At 43.2% G+C, this 20412-nt stretch overlaps 1 protein-coding gene across 1 annotated transcript in view; it reads right to left on the bottom strand.

The window, feature by feature from the left end:
* The window catches only part of LOC123768307 (uncharacterized), a 131607-nt gene that overhangs the window by 20707 nt on the left and 90488 nt on the right, over positions 1–20412 (bottom strand). Inside the window, exons 5-6 of the mRNA XM_069307198.1 lie at positions 10412–10529; positions 10044–10132 (exon numbers count right to left, since the gene is read on the bottom strand). Coding sequence (XP_069163299.1) covers positions 10044–10132; positions 10412–10529 — 207 coding nt within the window. The remainder of the gene's footprint in view (positions 1–10043; positions 10133–10411; positions 10530–20412) is intronic.

Raw genomic sequence — 20412 nt, 5'->3', positions numbered from 1 at the left:
ATCATAAGTGATACCATTTGGGTCCCCTGCTTGCGGGTGTTTGTTGCTAGGGTTCCGGATGACATGGCGTCCCTGGTGGGTGAACGAGACCCTTGGGGGTGGTTAAGTTGGGAGGCGTTCAATGTGCGGTTCCCACGAGTCTTGTTCCCGGGCAAGTATGTCCGCTGATTCCCTGTTTTTTTTTCTATTTGTAGTATTGTGAGCCCCTCTGGCGCTTTGTTTGCCCTACTGTCTTCAGTGCCCGTGCCTCTCCCTTTGTTTGTGGAGGGGCCGGTGTTTTACTGAGTGTGTTCTTCTTTATGTATTTGAATTTGTGTTGTCACTTTCCCCTGTGTATTCTCTTCATGTATTACCATCTTGTATTGTATTTTATTTTTATTTTTCCTTTTGTTTATATTTATGGTTTGTTTGTGTGTGCATTGTCTTGTGTTATGTTTCATTTTATACATTATGATGTGTTTTGTTGTCGGTCCTCCCGGCCGGTGCTTGTTTGTTTTGTTTTATATTGTTCCTAAGTTTTATTTATTTGCTTACATTATTTACTTGTTTGTTATTGTTATTGTTTTATATTTTGTCTTGATGTATGCTGTGTTTCTCAGGCGTTCTTCCATTTTTGCTAATTGTTGCCCTATGCTGTCGGTCCTTCTGGCCGTTGGCTTCTTATTTTGTTTGTTTTGTTTTCTGTGATATTTTATTGTATTTATTGTCTTTACCTTGCATGCTTGCATGTAAAAATAAAAATAAAAAACACTTACGGGCTATTCATGCCCGTGCCACCTTTTGGGTGGCTTAATCTTCATCAATCAATCGGCTGAGCAGACCTCAGTTACAGCCCCGCTCCTGTGCCAGGTAAGTTCACTACGGGCTCACCATAGCCCGTGCTACTTGAAACTTTTTGTTCCTAGAAGCTGAATCTTAAACAATAACAGGCTTAGCAGCATGCCCGTGCCACCTCTTGGGTGGCTTAATCTTTATCAATCAATCAATCAATCGGGCCGAGCAGTTACAGGCTATTCATGCCCGTGCCACATCTTGGGTGGCCTAATCTTTATCAATCTATCAATCAGCTGGGCAGGTAGAAACCATTCTGGTGCTCTCATTAGCTCGTGCATCTCCCTTCACCTTGACCTGATTATGACGAGTGATGGTTGAGCATTCACCATTATTATTATTAACGTGAATCACTTGTGTATATTTTTCTTTGCTTATGTAAAGCCAAGAGGTTAAGGAGTTTTAGTCATTAATTTTTTTTGTGTAAAATTAAAGTAAATTTGTTAAGTTTTGTTATATTAAATATTTTAAGTATTTATTCTATTGTTCAATGTCGACACAGGTTGACCTTGGGACACCTCTGCGGGAGTGTACTAGCCAGAGGGCTAGTGGAGTGTTGGAAGACTTCACTGTTGGAGTGTGCTAGCCAGAGGGCTAGTGGAGTGTTGGAAGACTTCACTGTTGGAGTGTACTAGCCAGAGGGATAGTGGAGTGTTGGAAGACTTCACTGTTGGAGTGTACTAGCCAGAGGGATAGTGGAGTGTTGGAAGACTTCACTGTTGGAGTGTACTAGCCAGAGGGATAGTGGAGTGTTGGAAGACTTCACTGTTGGAGTGTGCTAGCCAGAGGGATAGTGGAGCACTGAGGACTTCACCGTTGGAGTGTACTAGCCAGAGGGCTAGTGGAGTGTTAGAAGACTTCACTGTTGGAGTGTACTAGCCAGAGGGATAGTGGAGTGTTGGAAGACTTCACTGTTGGAGTGTGCTAGCCAGAGGGATAGTGGAGCACTGAGGACTTCACCGTTGGAGTGTACTAGCCAGAGGGCTAGTGGAGTGTTAGAAGACTTCACTGTTGGAGTGTACTAGCCAGAGGGCTAGTGGAGTGTTGGAAGACTTCACTGTTGGAGTGTACTAGCCAGAGGGCTAGTGGAGTGTTGCAAGACTTCACTGTTGGAGTGTGCTAGCCAGAGGGCTAGTGGAGTGTTGGAAGACTTCACTGTTGGAGTGTACTAGCCAGAGGGCTAGTGGAGTGTTGCAAGACTTCACTGTTGGAGTGTACTAGCCAGAGGGCTAGTGGAGTGTTGCAAGACTTCACTGTTGGAGTGTACTAGCCAGAGGGCTAGTGGAGTGTTGGAAGACTTCACTGTTGGAGTGTACTAGCCAGAGGGCTAGTGGAGTGTTGCAAGACTTCACTGTTGGAGTGTACTAGCCAGAGGGCTAGTGGAGTGTTGGAAGACTTCACTCTTGGAGTGTACTAGCCAGAGGGCTAGTGGAGTGTTGCAAGACTTCACTGTTGGAGTGTACTAGCCAGAGGGCTAGTGGAGTGTTGGAAGACTTCACTGTTGGAGTGTGCTAGCCAGAGGGATAGTGGAGCACTGAGGACTTCACCGTTGGAGTGTACTAGCCAGAGGGCTAGTGGAGTGTTAGAAACCGTCATTGATGAAGCATGCTAGCGACTGAGCTAGTGGAGCGCCGGAAGACTTCACTGTTTGAGCAAACTAGTGAGCAGGATAGTGGAGTGCTTGAAGACGTCACTGTAACTGCAGCTAGCGTGAAGGCTAGTATTGTGCGTCAGAGGAACTTACATAGTGTTTGTCATCCTTGAAGCTAGTTGGCGTGAGGGCTAGTGATGCACTGGACGATCTTGTCAGAGAATTGTAAATACTAGTAGTTGTAGATAATAATAAGTGATATTTTTAAGTGCAATTTCATTTCTTACCTTAAACATTACACTGCATTTCCATGCTAGGGATCTCTGGACTTGAGAAGGGTCGTAGAATTTAAATGAATCCGGTTACAGAGGAGTTCGTAACATTAATGGAATCCCCATCGGGATCCTTTCCTCTTGTCAAGAGCCTCCAGTGGCCTTGGTGGTGCAGTGATTTGTTTAAGATAATTTTATGGTAGATATTTAGGGTAATTGTTGTTAATTGTTGTATTTATTATTACTCGATATTGCAGCTAAACCGACTGTCGGGTCGATTGACGAGGTTCAGGACGTCCTGAACAGACCCACTTGTCTCAAGTAGGTCAAGTGCTTGATGAATCCAGAACACTTGCTGAAATGTTCATACTTAGACCTGGAAGTGTCAGACAAGCATAGGAGAGTAGAAATTTTGTCTAAATTGTACTATTTGAAGGTAGATTTAACGTGAAAAGTGATGGGGCAATGCGTAGTAAGATTTGAAATAGTGAAGGGGGATGAGGAAGATGCTGGAATTGACATATCGGACGTAAGACTGATGGTCGATATGCTACAGGTAAAACTTAGGGAACTGGAAATAAATCGTGAAATAGAGTTGAAACGGTTGGAAAGAGAACAAGAGAGAGTGAGAAGAAAAGGAGCAGGAAAGAGAAGAAACAAGAGAACAAAGGCAACATAAGCTGGAAGTGTTTCGATTAGGTGGTACTCGTGATAGTCATGGTGGTAGTTTTGATCCAGTCCGCAACCTTAAGATGGTGCCTAAGTTTAATGAAAAAGAAGTATCAAAATTTTACTGCTTTTGAAAAGGTTGCCATATCTTTAGACTGGCCTAAAGAAAATTGGGCAATTATGATTCAGTTTGAGTTAACCGGAAAAGCCCAAACTGCCTACTCAACGTTTTCCGTGAGTGATTCAAGTGATTAAGATGCAGTAAAGAGGGGTAGTATTGTATGCATATCAGTTGGTACCAGAGGCGCACAGACAAAAATTTTGAAATCTTAAGAAAGTTGCAGAACATACATTTAAAGTTTTAGCTAGAATAAATGAACAATTATTTTTTGAGTGGTGTGATTCCAGGAAAATCAGCAGCAAAGAACAGCTGGAGCAACTTATACTAATGGAAGAATTTAAAGATTGCTTGTCTGAAAATTTCAAGACCTGTTGAGAAAAACTAACAAATAGAATCGTTGGAAGTGGGCGCCACGATGGCAGACGAATATGCATTGACTCACAAGACCCCAGTGAGGTATCACACAAAGCAAGGTCAACAGTACTTCAAATACAGGTATGATGGAAGATGTGGGTTTAAAGGAAGAGAAACGAAGAAGGGTCCAGACAGCCCGAAAAGAACAGAATGATGAACTGGGACAGAATGTCGTGATTGATGTATCGCTAGTCCTCTTCAAGGGACGACTGGCGTTCAAGTAGTACATTCTATCAAAGCAGCACAGGTGGAGGGATTGCTTCGTTGGCCACCAGGGGGTGTAGATGTGCTCGTCTGCCCTACCAGTTGTTGCCTGGAGTTGCGAGAAGGAGGGTGCTGCTTGACGTGTCGGTGCCATGTTGCCTCCCCCCTGTTGTGCATGCCCAGTCTGTGGGGCCTCTAGATTTCTGCTTGAGCTGGATATCCTGAGGTGCGGCTCATGCTGTGTGAAATGCTGCGGGTCCCTGTGGTGAACGTTTATGGCATTGAACTGGTGCCTGCTCGCAGGGTGGTTGTCAAGTTTATGATGGAGGAGATGTACCGGGCATTTTTGCGTCGTTACGAGGGGCGGACCTTGCCCCTGCCAGAAGGTGCAGGCACTGTGACTGTCTCAGATCAGAATGGTGCCATCATGTATGTTAGCGTGCATGGGGCGCCCCTGGAATTCCCGGAGGGGCTGCTGCAGTGTTACTTCGGCCAGTTTGGAGCTGTTGTCAGTGTGCGGTTGCACCTGCTTTCCTTGGGAACGCTTAAGGGTGTGCGGTCAAACATTCACACCCTGGGAATGAGGCTACGGGCGGACATTTCGTCCTCAGTGAAGTTCCTGGGTTGTTACATTAGGGTGTATTACGCCCGCCAGCCTCGTACATGTTACCGTTGTGACCTCTTGGGCCATCAGATGCTCTGTTGGATGCTCTGCGCCTGCCATCGCTCCTGTCAACCTCTTCCGTTAGGAGGACTTCCCGCCGCTTCCTGTAGAGGAGGCTTCGGTGGCTATAGATGTGGATCACTCTTTGGCTGCTGAAGTGCCCTCTGTGTCTCTTGTTGCGCTTGTTGCTTCCGTGGTTCTTCCGGCTGCCCTCTGCACGGCTTCCCTGTCTTTATGTTCTTCAGCTGTTGTGCCTGTCCCTGTGCCCTCGCAGTGTGTCTAGGCTGTGCTGGATGTTGGGGTGGCTGTAGGGCCTCCCACTGTGCTCGACCTGGTGCCCTGTGTGGTTAAGGATGCTGCCGTCCTGCGGAGAGCGTCGGTTTGCCCGGGTTTCTGGGTCGACATCCGGCTCTGATGATGTGCGGCTGGTGCCTAAGCGTTCCCGGCGTTCTTCTTCTGCCTGGGCTGATGTGGGAGAGTTCGACGACTGTGGATCTTCCATCGACGGCGGCGTGGTTCCAGTTGCGTTGCATTCTTCGGTGGTGGCGGAGGTCCATATGCCTGCAGCTGCCGGTGACAGTGTCTCGGTCTGTCCTTCTGGTGTGGTGTCTGTGGATCTTGCTTCGGGTATGTCACCCGCATCGGATGGTTCTGGTTCTACGTGGAGGGTGGTTCTCCCTGATGAGGTTCGTGGTGAGCGTGGTGATCTGGTGGTGGTGTTGAAAAAGGCTACTCACTCTGGGAGTTCCGTGCCCCGAGCCTCGTGCCCTGTTTCATCGGCGGCGGTTTTGCCACCTCTCTTGTCTCCAGCCGTCTCTTCTGCATCTCCTGCGGTGTCAGGCGTGGTGTTACCGCCTCGGCAGCCTTCGCCATCTTCTCCTGTGCATCCGGCGGCTGGGCCGTCTCGGCAGCCTACGTACGCAGTACCTTCTGCTTCCACGGAGGAGGTGGTTTGCCATACCCTTCCTAGTTATGCGACTTCTGCCGACCAGCTTTGGGAGCTGCTGTTTCCGCCTGATTTAGTGATTCCTGAGTTTATGGGCCCCCCGACCTGAAGCAGGGGAATCATTACCCTACCGACATGAAGTGTTTGATATGGGAGGCCTATAAGAACAAATATCCTCTGTATGAGTTCCCTGAGAAATATTCACCTCCCATTGGTCTCCTTTCAAGTGATTTATTTGTTTGCTATGTGTTGTGGGGTTGTGTCAGTTTGTGTGCGTGGATGTGGAGTGTGGTTGCGTGTGTGTGTGTGTATGGGTGGGCCGGGTTTGTTTCCCCGGTTCCTGTGTGCTCCATATTTCCAGTTCCTGTGAGTTCCGGTGTGTGTTTGTTTGTGGCGTGATTGCATGCTCTTCAGGCTGCTTGTATGGCCATGCCTGTTTTTGTTCCCGTTATCGTGAATTGCCGTTGTTAATTTCTTTTTGTTTATGTGATTTGTTTTTATGTTTCCTTTCTTCTAATTGTCATTATGTATTGGTGCCTCTCCGTGTGTGTTTTCCGGGGCCGGTAGGCTTGTTTTGCATTGTTTCGATGGTTAGGTTGTTGGGTGCGGGTTTGAGTACTATGTATTGTTCTGTTATTATTTTTGTACTGTCTTGCATTATGTTTGTGCTTTTTGTTGTCGGCCCTTCAGGCCGGTATTTTATGTCTTTTGTGTACTTATTTTACTTGTGTACTTTTGTGCTTTTGTTATTTTGTAAATTGTGATTTGTGTTCTGTTTGTTTTGTTCTTGGTTTCTTGTATTTGTGAGCATGCTTACGTGTCACACTAACGTTACCCTCATGTCTTGTACTGTGTTATTTATGTACTGTATTGCGTTGTGTTTGTGTTTATTGTTGTGTTTTTGTTGTTGGCTCTTCAGGCTGGTATTTAGTGTCTTTGTAATTTTGTGCTCCTGTGATTTTGTAATTTGTGATTTGTGTTCTGTTTGTTTTGTTCTCGTTTTATTGTATTTATGCGCATACTTGCATGCTAAAATAAAAAATAACAAATAAAAAAAAGGCACCGGTTTGGATTAATTTTTTCGTGCTATGTGACTGCGAAACTGGAATTGTCATCGACATGATAATGTATTCAGGTACGGACGTTGACACACAAGGTCAAGATCCACACGGGTTCCCAGGTAGTGTCGTGAAAAAGACTCATGGAACCATTGCTGAACAAATGGCATATCCTGTACACTGACAACTACTACACCAGCCCCTTGTTGACCAGATTCCTCCGTAACTACAACACCGCCGTATGTGGCACTTTCAAGGCCACAGGAGGGAAATGACAGTGTTTGGTATGGGTATTGCAGAGGGGTGAATGCCAGCTGCTAAAGTGTGATAAAATGTTATCCGTGAGCTGGAGGGACAGACGCGAGGTGAATATGTTAACAACTATTCACACTGTTGCTACGTTGGACAGTAGGAAAGTAAACTTTGCAACAAGGTGCCAATGTATAAACCTGATTGTGTCATTAACTACAATGTAAATATCCGGCTAGTTGATAAATGAGACATGATGGCTGGTGCTGTCGAGTGCGTGCGACTATCTGTGAAGTGGACGAAGAAATTCGTTTTCCACCTCATTGAGGTTGCTGTGCAGAACTGGTTCAACATGTATCTCGTGAAATCTGGCAAGAGTCCCTCAATACATACATTTAGAGTTGCTCTAGTGTCACAACTTCTTGTAAAGTAGAGGGTGGAGGGCTGTGTTGCAACACGTGGGGTGCCAGCAACAATCACTCGCGCAGTTCCTGACAGACTCATGAGTAAAGAACACCTTGATGTACACAGGCTTGGTTATATGCCAGGCACAAGCACACGGAACAAGGGGAAATGTGCCTGTGTTGTTTGCAACAACACACAACTTAGGAAACGCAAGCGAAGATCCATCTGAACCTGGTGAGTTGAGTGCTAAGTTCCCCTATGCACTTTCGACTGCTTCACTAATTCTCATACACTCATGCAGTTCTAAATGTGTTGATAGGGGATGTATATAGTGTGTGATACTGTACAGTGTGTAAAGCTATATAAATAAAAATGGAAATGTTCGTTTGTGCATAACCGCTAATCTCCGCAAGTTCTTCACCGATTGCTTTGAAATTTTCACACAACGTTCCATTCGCATCCGAGCAGATTTCTATATACATACTATATAGATGTCATGTCTGTGATCGTAAAAAAAACATGATTTTTCTGAAAAACTGTGGTTTACATGTGTTTTTCATGTGAGGGAAATCTTAGAAACCTCTTTACCGATTGCTTTGAAATTTTGACACATCATTGCATTCGAATAGGCGCGTCTTTTTATATAACTACTATATAGATGCCACTCCTGTGACAGGTAAAAACTTGCATTTTTTAAAAACAGCGCCATCTGTTGCACATAAGACCAACACATGCTATACTAAATATGTTACGATTCCATTTCAATGTTTCTAATTTTATTGATAAATTGAATTTTCATAAATTTTGATTTATTTTAATTTTGATTTAATTATTTTTATGACATTGCCTTGAAATTGAGCTGTGTTGTTTCAACCCATTCTCACACTTTCGTATAGTCAATATTGACTTATTAAATACATGCATATGTGACATACTAATTTATTGTGAATATTTTAGTTTACCTTGAAAAGCTTCATAGAAAACACCGACCTTACTTAACCTTCTTAGTATGTTAAGATAAGCATCTTATTGCTTCATAATTACAATTATTACTTAACCTATTATAGGTATAGGTTAAGTAATAATTGTAATCTATACCTATATTATAGGTATAGATAAGTAATAATTGTAATTACGAAGCAATAAGTTGCTTATCTTAACATACTAAGAAGGTTAGGTAAGGTCGGTGTTTTCTATGAAGCTTTTCAAGGTAAACTAAAATATTCACAATAAATTAGTATGTCACATATGCACTTATTTAATAAGTCAATAATGACTGTAAGAAAGTGCGAGAACGGGTTGGTTGTTTACCATACCGTTCATTTTGTGAGTATAGTTTATTTTTTTTTTATTTTTTTTTTCATTTCGTTTTTGAGCTGTTTTTCTTATATTTCAGTGATGGGAACATCTGGGGCCAGATTCACGAAGCAGTTATGCAAGTACTTAGGAACGTGTACATCGTTCCTCAATCTTTGATGGTTTTGGTTATATTTATTAAACAGTTTACAAGTATGAAAACTTGCCAATCAACTGTTGTTATTGTTATAAACAGCCTCCTGGTGCTTCGGAGCTCATTAACTGTTTAATAATTGTAAACAAAGCTGCCAAAAATTGAGAAAAGATGTACAGGCTCTTAAGTGTTTGCGTAACTTCTTCGTAAATCTAGCCCCAGATCCTTTGATGTTCCCAATTTTCTGATGGGAACATCAGATCATTTGATCATCAGACGAGGGAGTGGGGGATGTTGGGAAGGACGAGGGGACGTTAGTGGGGGGGGGGGGAATGGTAGGGAGGACGAGGGGACGAGGGAGGGGGAGATAGTGGGGAGGACGAGAGGATGGTGGAGTCGGGAATGGTTAGGAGGACGAGGTGATGCTGGAGTGGAGGAAGAAGGGGAGGAAAAGGGACGAGGGAGTGAGGAATGGTTGGAAGGACGAGGGGACGTTGGAGTGAGGAATGGTTGGGAGGACGAGGGGACGTTGGAGTGAGGAATGGTTGGGAGGACGAGGGGACTGGGGAGGGGGAAAATGGTGTGGAGGATTAGGAGATATGGGAAGGTTGCTGTGGCTCAGCAACGCACACGCGTTGCTGAACCACAGCAACGCGTGGCCGGGTACAGCTAGTAAGTTATAAATGTATATATTTGAACATCAAATGTAGAAAATATAATCAATGTTTATGGACACATCTGTGATACTTGTAACACAGTGTCTTGGAACAGTACGGATGTTCTGCTGCTTGAATATTGTAAATGTGTTCAATATGCATCGGATTAGTCAGAAAAAAATATAAATGCATTTGAAATTGTGCAAAAAAAATAAACAAAAAAATATTTGTGGCAACTCGCACTTGTTGATTTTGCCGCACGGCCTCCGGGAGTCTAAGGCACGGGCGACCATCAAGCCAAGCCGTGACGTCACATGACATATTCCAGACACCATTGCGGTCAAAGTAGGTACAGTTGTGAAATTTTTTCAACATATATGTGATCAGGGGAAAGGTATTTAACACTTTTGGAAGGACAAAATTTTTTGGGCGAAAATATTTTTTTCGGCGTACTATGGTTTGTCACATTTTAAGGCCGAGCAGTGCAGTGGATATACTGTTGGTAACACTTACTCATAAATTGTTCAATAGTTCGATGCCAGTGTTTGATCTCGGTGTAGCGCATGGTAGGGAAGAACGCCACGACGGCTGCCACGTCACTCCTGTGGATATATGGGTCATGACAGCCAAGACATCCAACCGGCTCAGTCGCAGAAAACTTGAGAATGTGAATGAATAAATTTTTAACATCTATACTTTCAGTGTTATAAATTATATGTGTTAATATCACTCTTAAAGCTCGAAACTTTATGATCTAATATCTTAAAATATTTGAATGAGTTACGTACATTCACGATAAGATATCCAAGGATATCTTAGTATAAAAACCGGATAAATGGTGGATATAAAATATTAAACCAGAACTGGAGAAACAGATTTACCTATTCTGCAGGGAGAACTGTTGGCGCATGGCCTGGTATTGGTAGTCCGGGATGGCCAGGTTGGTGCTGGTGTAGGTGTAGTCCGAGAGTGTACACGGCCGCTGGCACCTCCTGTACGCTGTGTACACGGTACAAATATATCATTAATCTCACTTTTTTCATGTACAGATCATTTATTATACATTATCAAATGGATTCTGTAGTACATTAATCTACATTCTTGACTCACAATCAGGAATCTCGGGTTTGATCCTCTAGTAGGATAGAAATGGTTAGGCATTTTTGCTTTCACTTGGTGCCTCTGTTCACCTTGCAGTAAACTGGTATCCGGAAGTCAGGCAACTCTTGTGGGTTGCAACTCAACTCTAAATATACAGGCTTCCTGTCCCCGACAACTGGAACTAAAGCACAAGACATGTGCATGGAAGTATTGTGCAAGCAGTCTGGGAGTACACCTTTATCAAGTGTTCACGTGTTAAACACAACACAAAAGGGGGACAATATCAGAAGAAACACGGACAAATTCTTGTAAACATGTCTGGGAATTATAATTCAGACCCGGTTACTCTGCTGCTGTAATATACAACGGTTGTATTATCCAAAGTGGTACAAAAAGATACATTACTGAATTGTCTTCTCATTGTTGGGACATGAAGACTTTATTTTATTACACCGTTATCTACATCGTGTTACGGCCCTACTGGGGCGTAACCGGGTTCTTTTCTGGTGTTATTAGAATTCGGGAATTCGGCCCCAAGTTAGTAGTGGCTTTCAAGAGGTGTGTTCCGTAACGCAAGTTAAATTAAAGTGGAAGGGATACAAATGCTCGGATTTATATATATAATCACCACCACCATAAACAAATATATAAACAGTCACACAGGGGTTATTGTGGTGTTTGTGTGTTACTGAGGAAGTCTTGGTTGTAGGGTTGATGTAAAGTCATGACTTGGTTACTGACTTTAATACTTAATATGATTACATGACTAGTAGCTACCAAGCTTGGCGGGCGTCCTGTACGCTCTCTTGTTTACCTCCAATCTCTCTCTGGCGTCTGCTCCGCCACACATAGAAAACGGATGGTACCATTTTCTGTGAACATGACATCCCTCCTTTTCTTTAAAAAGAATGAATACAGGATGTCTACCATGCTTGTAGCACAAAGCAAAGTTATTGACACAAAGTAAGTTATTAACATATCAAGAGATACTGCATACATTTAACATTAATTAAGCACACAAAGAATTTAAACAACTTAATCTTTTCCACAAAGGATTTCAATGTTAAAAATACATATGCAATGTTAAACAAACATGAAAGAAACTGTAATACAAAGTTACAAAATATTGAATGAGATATCTGCATTATTCAAACAATATTAAATTTAGTTTAGCACAATAAGTAAATACTTTTCATTACATAGGAACACAATTAATCATCAAATCGTGTAGGGCGTTTAACATGACGTTTAGGACGAGAGTCCTTAAATGCAATAACATCCCTTGATGAATTGTTTGTCGGGTTATAACTATTTTTTTCTTTTTCTTTTGCACGACTTTGCACTTCATCATTTTCTACACTAGTTGGAATCACTTTGAAATAAGCCATATTACGTGTTATACTATGATCTCTATTACTAGCTGTTACCATAGTTCCTTTTACACTAATCACTTTATATGGTTTTGTATCATACGGCATATCTAACTTTCCCTCTTTTTTCTTTTTAACGAGAACAGTGTCACCAACCTTTATGAACTGTTCCTTTGCACGTTGATCATGAGCAATTTTCATTTTGCCCTTGGCTAGTGCATCCTTCTGAGCGAGACGTTTATCCGTTACCTCGGCTGGCATGACGGGTAGTGCGATTCTCATAGGACGTCCAAATAAAAGTTCGCCAGGAGACTTGCCCAGTGTTCCATGTGGTGTTGCACGGTAGTTCCTGAGAAAAGCATACATAGCTTGTTTCCAGGATCGTCCTTCGGCATGAGCACAGCGTACCGCTTTCATGAGAGGTTGCATGAATCTCTCAACTTCTCCATTTGCTTGGGGATGTAGTGGCATCACACGGCGATGTTTGAATCCAATATGCTCAGCAAAGTTGACAAAGTCTTGTCCATTGAATGGCGGTCCATTGTCCGTCTTGACAACTTCAGGAATGCCAAAGTTTGAAAAGATCTTGTCAAGTTTCGGGATGACGGCCTTTGCAGATGTGGAATTGATGACTTCTACTTCTGGATAACGTGAGTGATCATCAATGACTACCATCAAGTACTCTCCAGTTGGTAGTGGTCCGCAGAAGTCCATTGATACTTCCGTCCATGGTGCAGCAGGTAGTGGTGAAGGTTGTAGAGGTGTTGGTCTTGAAGTATCCACTGCAGCTTGGCAAGGGACACAGGCATCATGCATATCCTTTGCTTGACGATCAATACCAGGAAACCACACCTTTTCTCGTAGCAGCTGTTTCGTCCTAACAAGACCTTGGTGTCCTTGATGTGCAAGCTTCAGAGCACGTTGCTGGAGAACAGCTGGAATCACGATACGAGTACCTCGCAGCACAGTGTCGCGTTGTTGCGTAACACTTAATTCTGTCTGGATGCGTTCAAGTGCTTTGAATGCATCTTGGTCAACTCCTGAGGGTGGGATGCGTGGAAACTTTTTCTTAGTCAATGCATCCACTGTTGCTTGCAGAGTTGGGTCCTCTAGGGTTGCAGTACGGATTTCATCAAGAGTAAGAGCCTTAGGGACTGCATCACAGGTTACAGAGTGTACATATTCCTCGGCAACTTGCTGATGCTTGGTGATGGTGAAACTGTTGGCAGGATGTCGACTGATGTAATCAGCGGGATTGCCTGCACCCGGCTTGTATTTCACCGTAAAGTTGTATGGTTGCAGACGAAGAGCCCATCTCTCAATGCGAGCTGGTGGTTTGGACTTTGGATTATTGAAGATGGTCTCCAACGGTTTGTGGTCAGTGACTATCGTGGTGAAGGGTGCACCAAGCAGATACACATTGAAGTGTTCACAGCCCCATACAAGAGCAAGAGCTTCCTTCTCTGTCTGACTGTATCGTTGCTCAACATCTGTGAGAGAACGGCTGGCGTAGGCAATTACTACTCTGGAATCTGGTTGACCAGGTTTGTGTTGGGCTAAAACAGCACCTAATCCAACAGGACTAGCATCCACCGTTAATTCAGTGTCCATTGATGGATCAAAGTATGCAGCAGTCGCATTCTCTACTAGTGCATCTTTCACAGCATCAAATGCATTTTGCTCGATATCGCTCCAGTATCATGATGCATTTTTCTTCAGGAACTCACGTAGAGGCTTCGTAATGGGAGCAAAATCTGGAATGAAGCGAGAACAGTAGTTTGCCATTCCCAGAAAACTATGTACTTCAGTGGATGTTGAAGGAGGTGCAGCATTCTTGATATCTGCAACTTTCTTAGGATCTGGAGACAGACCTTTGTCACTAAGTACATGTCCAAAGAATTATATTTTATGTTGATTGAACTCACACTTTGCTCGGCTTAGCGTCAAATTCTTTTCTCGTAAGCGTTGCAATGTTGCACGAAGAGCTTTGTCGTGTTCAGCTTGGGTACGGCCATAAACAATGATGTCATCAGACATGTTGTCAGCATTAGGTATGTCTTGCAATACCTGGCTGATGATGTGCTGGAATACCTCGGCAGCACTGTTAATACCAAAACTCAGGCGCTTGTACCTATACAGACCTCGATGTGTCGTAAACGTTGTGATGAAGCGACTCTCATCATCAAGTTCAAGCTGATGATAGCCCTTGTTTAAATCTAACTTGCTGAATACAGTTGCACCATTCAAGCGGTAGATCATATCATCTACAGTGGGTGTAGGATGGCGTTCACGCATTATTGCCTTGTTGGGAACACGCATGTCCACACAAATGCGTATCTCATCTGGATTCTTCGGCTTTGGTGGAGTGACAATTGGGCTTACCCATGGTGTTGGACCTGTTACTGGTTCAATGATATCTAGGTCGATCAGCCTATCCAGTTCGGCATCGACTTTCTTGCGAGTATGGAATGGTTGTCGGCGATGTGGTTGGGCAACTGGAATTACATCTGGGTTGATATGCAGATGTACTTTGCTATCAGTATAACAACCTATGGATTTAAATCGATCAGAAAATTCAGCAACAATACCATCAACATTGTTTGCAGATTCCACTGCTACAGCATTAGAAAGCTGAAGTAGCCCCAATTTGGTTGAAGTCTTGTAACTGAGTAAAGACTCCTTTGCATTCCTAACAACATGGAATGTAGTAATGAGCATTGCATTCTTTGACTTAATCTCTGCAGTGAAAGTTCCAATCACTGGCAAGGCTACCTTTGAAGCATAGGCAGTGGCTTTGCCATTATAGTTCTCAAGCTTTGGGAACTGTTTTTTAAATTTTTCATAGTGGCACTCAGCAATGGTATCAATGTTTGATCCAGTGTCAATGAGAACTTTGAGACAAATACCAGCAATGTATACACATGTCTCTGGGTTGTTTGGAAGATCATTCCATTCTGTGATTGCTTGTACTCCATAAGTATAATCACATTCACTGTCATCTGAGACTGGTTGTAATGAAATGTTGTCTTGTATATTATTAACATTCTGGATATGAGGTGCAATATTGTGTTTACCACCTCGACCCCTATGACCTGATCCTCGTACAGTGCTTTTATTCATTGACTGTGGTTTCTTTAGTGCGGAACGACACATAGCACCAAAATGACCTAGTTTTCCACACTCATAGCACTTCTTACCTTGAGCAGGACAAACATTATCTTGGTGTGGGTAGTCTCTTCCACAATTGTAACATTTATTGTTGACACCCTCTGATGTGGGTCGTTGTGACTGCTTGAGTCTTGTTCCTTGACCCCAGTTGTGACGTGGTTCTCGGCTAAATTTACTGTTAGGTTTGCCATGATATCTTCTTTGATCACGGTGTCCTCCCTGAACCTTACGTACCTCATCACTGTTAGTAACAGTGGCAGCACCGTTATTGGCACTGCACTCCATGACACGAGCATCACGTGCAGCATCTTCCATTCGACGAGTAATATCCAGTATCTTGGTAAGAGAACTTTCATCATCAACAAGTTCTAGAGCTCTTCGACGGAGACGTGTAGATGTGCATGTTTCAATTATTTGCTGTTTGATTTCTTTGTCAACATCAGCAAACTCACAATGGGCTGCTAAACCCTGCAGACGTGTGTGGTATTGATCCACAGTTTCATTAGAGAGTTGTTTTGCTCTCCTGAAATGCATAATTTCCATAGCAGTATTTTGCCTTGGTTTGAAATGCTCTGTTAGTTTGGCTTTGGCAATGTCATAATCTTTGGCACCACCAGTGTCTTTCAGTGTGTCAAAGATGTCACAAACTCTATCACCTGCATAATGAAGTAGAAAGGCACGCTTTCTTTCAGCACTTTTGATGTCAGAAACAATCAACAAATTTTCAAACCTTTTAAGCCATTTGACCCACCTCTGTGACAGGTTTGTCTGGTCACAGTCAGGATCAAATGCAGGAAACTCAGGTATATTTGCCATTTTTTACTGAATAAATGTAACTTATCACTTAAATGTTCCTCAGAATATTAAACACTTACTGCACTGTATATGTTAGTCAAGAATTCACAGTAATTACTTTAATTTTGCAAAGCACACAAGCATTTTAATGCAAAAGTTCACAACAGTGCACAATATAGCAGCAACTGACTTCTTACCTAGCCCTTGTGTACATGTGTTGTTCCTACTCACAGCAGCAGCACAGCAGTTGGCACAGCAGCAGTTGGTACAGCAGCAGTTGGTACAGCAGTTGGTGCAGCAGTTGGTACAGCAGTTGGTGCAGCAGTCAGTTCAGTGTGATGAATTTTGTAGCACGAAGCGTCGTTTCGTAACCAAAACATCAGGTTTTGTACACATCAAAGCGTCGTTTCGTACACAACGTCGGCAGATTCCTCAGTACACAGTTTCTTCAGCATAGCTTGGGTAGCACACAGCTTGGGTAGCACACAGCATTGGCTAGCACACAGCATCGTTTAGCACACAGCATTGGTTAGCACACAGCATCGGTTAGCATACAGCATCGGGTATGGCGCTCACAGCTTCTCTTCCTCCTCCAGGCAGCATGCTTCTCCCTTGTGTTTGAAACTGAACAAATACCTGCGTTCACAGTTCATCCTCGTCGCCAATGTGGTGTTTGTGTGTTACTGAGGAAGTCTTGGTTGTAGGGTTGATGTAAAGTCATGACTTGGTTACTGACTTTAATACTTGAGATGTTACATGACTAGTAGCTATCAAGCTTGGCGGGCGTCCTGTACGCTCTGTTTACCTCCTCTCTCTGGCGTCTCAGCCGCCGCACATAGAAAACGGATGGTACCATTTTCTGTGAACATGACAGACCCCTCACTGGACTGCCACGTATCTAAGAGGAATATTAAATGAGGAAGATACACCAAGGACAAGGGTTATTCGCTTATTACTAATTATAAAATAAAAACCATTAAAGCACTGCCACCACCTTCCCGACCAACCATACCTGAATGTGTCTATCACCGATCCCCCAGGAAGGCAAGGAATCAGTAACCATGGGACTCCGGGTAATATGAATTTCAGTAATAAATTTTGGAAAATTAGTTTGTGTAATTTACGTTACTAATTTAAATCCAAGGGCAACTTTAGTATCGATTAATTGTTAGGAGAACCTGGGGGGGCTTCCAATACAACACCTAAAAATGACAAAGTAGCAAAATATATAAAAGGGGAGTTAAGTGAATACCACTGGACAAGCTATACAATTTATTTTATGAAACATGTAAATTAAGACAATTTGAACACATCACCTATTCTATTTTCCCTAGAGGCACAATAGATATTTATTGAGGGCACGAAACTCAACGTGCTACTATACCTTAAATACCCGCACTACGGCCACGATGTTAATGGCTGCCCTCAGCCCCGAGGATACGGGCTTGCGGCCCTGTTCCTAATACACTCCCAAGACACACTAATGAAATTTTGTTTTTCCAACTTATTGCTGGGAAGGATTACTCCTCCCACCATCTAATACAGCCCCAGGCTCCACCCATTATTTTGGCCATGGCCAACCCTTTTACACGTAGGCCTGAGGTCTGGCTCTCTAGGGCCAATAAGGACTTGGCCCTTATCTCAGGCCAATCACCTTCACTGATCTGCCGTGGAAAGCTACATGAATTCCTGAAGATTGAGTCAGCTCTCCCCAGCTAAGAGAAGGGAGGACAAGGCGCCTCTATGGGGCCCCAGTACACCTGCGAGCAATGTTTACAAAACTGATAATTTATGTTCAAGCCTGTCTCCTCTAAGATCAAGGGTAGGGACATTTGACTCTGCCTGGTATGGGGAAGAGGCCGGTGAGAGGGGAAGAGAGGGGATGAGAGGGGATGAGAGGGGGTGGAGAGGGAAATATCTGAGTGGGGAAGTTGAGTGGGAGAAGCCAAGGTATCCACGACCACCCTACCCTCAGGTCAACCTCTTGACCCTGACAAATGGGCGACAGGGGGGGGAAGAGGAGGAGACAAATGACGGCCAAGGGGAGGGGAGAAGGAAGGAGGGGAGAGGGAGAAGGAAAGGAGGGGAGAAGGAGAGGGAAAAGAGGGGAGAAGGGAGAACCAATGAGCTGAGCCCCAGATCATTACAGTGTTTGCAGCCCTAACGGAAACTCAAACAAAGGACTACCATGATGGTGAAATATGGATCTCAGAATACAATCTTTTCATATGTGATAGGAAACACCGGCTTCAGGGTGGGGTCAGCCTCTACATCAAAGACACACTCATCTGTACTGAGCTGCTAAACACCTCAAATGATATGGTGGAAATGCTGATAATCAAAATAGAGATCCTAAATGTAGTTATTGTTCTTGTATATAAGTCACCGGAGGCAAACCCTTAGCAGTTTAAAGACCAACTAATGAAAATAGAACACTGCTTGGAAAACCTCACAAATCCAGCCCCGAACATCATCCTGCTTGGGGACTTCAACCTACGGCACCTGAAATGGAAGCACCTGGCTAATACAGTAATATCAGAAAGAATACCAGGAAGTAGCCTAAATGAACAGGCACATGCAAATGACCTGCTACGGATGTGCGATAGGTTTGCCTTAAACCAGCAAATAGTAGAACCAACTAGGAAGGAGAACACGCTGGACCTCATTTTCATAAATAATGATGAATTGATCAGGAACATATTGATTACAAATACCTGTTACTCGGATCACAACTTAATTGAAGTTCTGACAACCATGGGGAATAGACCTTCAAAACCAGTCCAGATTCCCGGTGGAGGAGATTTCAGCAAATTCAACTTCAATAATAAACAGATAAACTGGGAGCGAATAAACCAGGACTTCACAGAAATAAACTGAAAAGAACAGCTAGAAAATGCAAACCTGAACCAGTGCCTGGAAAAAATAAGCTCAGTAGCACTAGAAATATGTTCAAACCGCATACCCCTAAGAAAAAAGAGAAAGAGATGCAGATTGGAATGGGACCGTCGTTCCCTATATAGGCGAAGAAAACGAATTGTGGAACAACTTGAGAGTCGCACCCTATCTCAAGAACGGCGAAGAAGGTTAGGTAGAGAAATAGAAACAATTGAACTCAAGCTACAAGAATCATACAAAACCCAGGAGAGGCAAAGAGAGCAAAAGGCCATCAGTGAAATAGAGAAATCCGAAATATTTTTTCTCCTATGCAAAATCAAGATAAAAAACCACATCTAGTATCGGGCCCCTACGAAAGGTAGATGGAACTTTCACCGATGACAACAAAGAAATGAGCGAGTTACTGAGGAAACAGTACGACTCTGTTTTCAGCGAGCCATTAAACGCACTAAAGATTGATAACCCAAATGAATTTTTCATGGATATGATACCAACATCAAATCATATATCAGACGTCGCCCTATCCCCACTGGATTTTGAAGAAGCCATGCCATAAACAGTATGCCTATGCACTCTGCACCAGGCCTGGATTCTTGGAACTCCATATTCATCAAGAACTGTAAAAAAAACCTATCGCAGGCCCTTCACATTCTGTGGAGACAAAGCCTAGATACTGGCGTTATCCCTGACATACTAAAAACAGCAGAGATAGCACCACTCCATAAAGGAGGAAATAAGGCAGAGGCAAAAAGTTACAGACCGATGGCACTAACATCGCACATCATAAAAAATTTTGAGAGAGTGCTAAGAAGTAAGATCACAAAATACATGGAATCACAGCATCTCCATAACCCCGGACAACATGGTTTCAGTACAGGGCGCTCTTACCTGTCGCAGTTGCTGGACCACTATGATATGGCACTAGATGCTATGGAAGACAAACAAAACACTGATGTAATTTACACAGATTTCGCAAAAGCTTTTGATAAATGTGACCATGGTGTTATTGCACATAAAATGCGTTCAAAAGGAATTACCGGGAAAATAGGCAGATGGATCTACAATTTCCTGACTAACAGAACCCAATGTGTAATAGTCAACAAAATAAAATCCAGCCCATCAACCATGAAAAGCTCAGTCCCCCAGGGTACTGTGCTTGCTCCAGTACTTTTTCTCATCCTCATATCGGACATAGACAAGAACACAACCTATAGCACTGTATCATCCGTTGCAGATGACACTAGGATCTTCATGAGAGTAGGCAACATAGAGGACACGGCAAACCTCCAATCAGATGTAGATCAGGTCTTTCTATGGCTACAGAAAATAATATGGTGTTTAACGAAGATAAGTTCCAGCTCATACGCTACGGAAAAAATGAAAATATAAAAACGGACACAGGCAATCATAATATACGTACACGTACAAAACACAGGCAATCATAATATAGAACGAAAAGGCAATGTAAAGGATCTAGGTGTACTCATGTCGGAAGACCTTACCTTTAAAGAACACAATAAAGTAGCCGTCACAACTGCAAGAAAAATGACAGG

This window comes from Procambarus clarkii, chromosome 59 (genome assembly GCF_040958095.1).
Source record: "Procambarus clarkii isolate CNS0578487 chromosome 59, FALCON_Pclarkii_2.0, whole genome shotgun sequence".
Lineage (NCBI taxonomy): Eukaryota > Metazoa > Arthropoda > Malacostraca > Decapoda > Cambaridae > Procambarus > Procambarus clarkii.
Note: the sequence above shows the minus strand (reverse complement) of the source record. Positions and strands in the feature narration are given on the sequence as shown.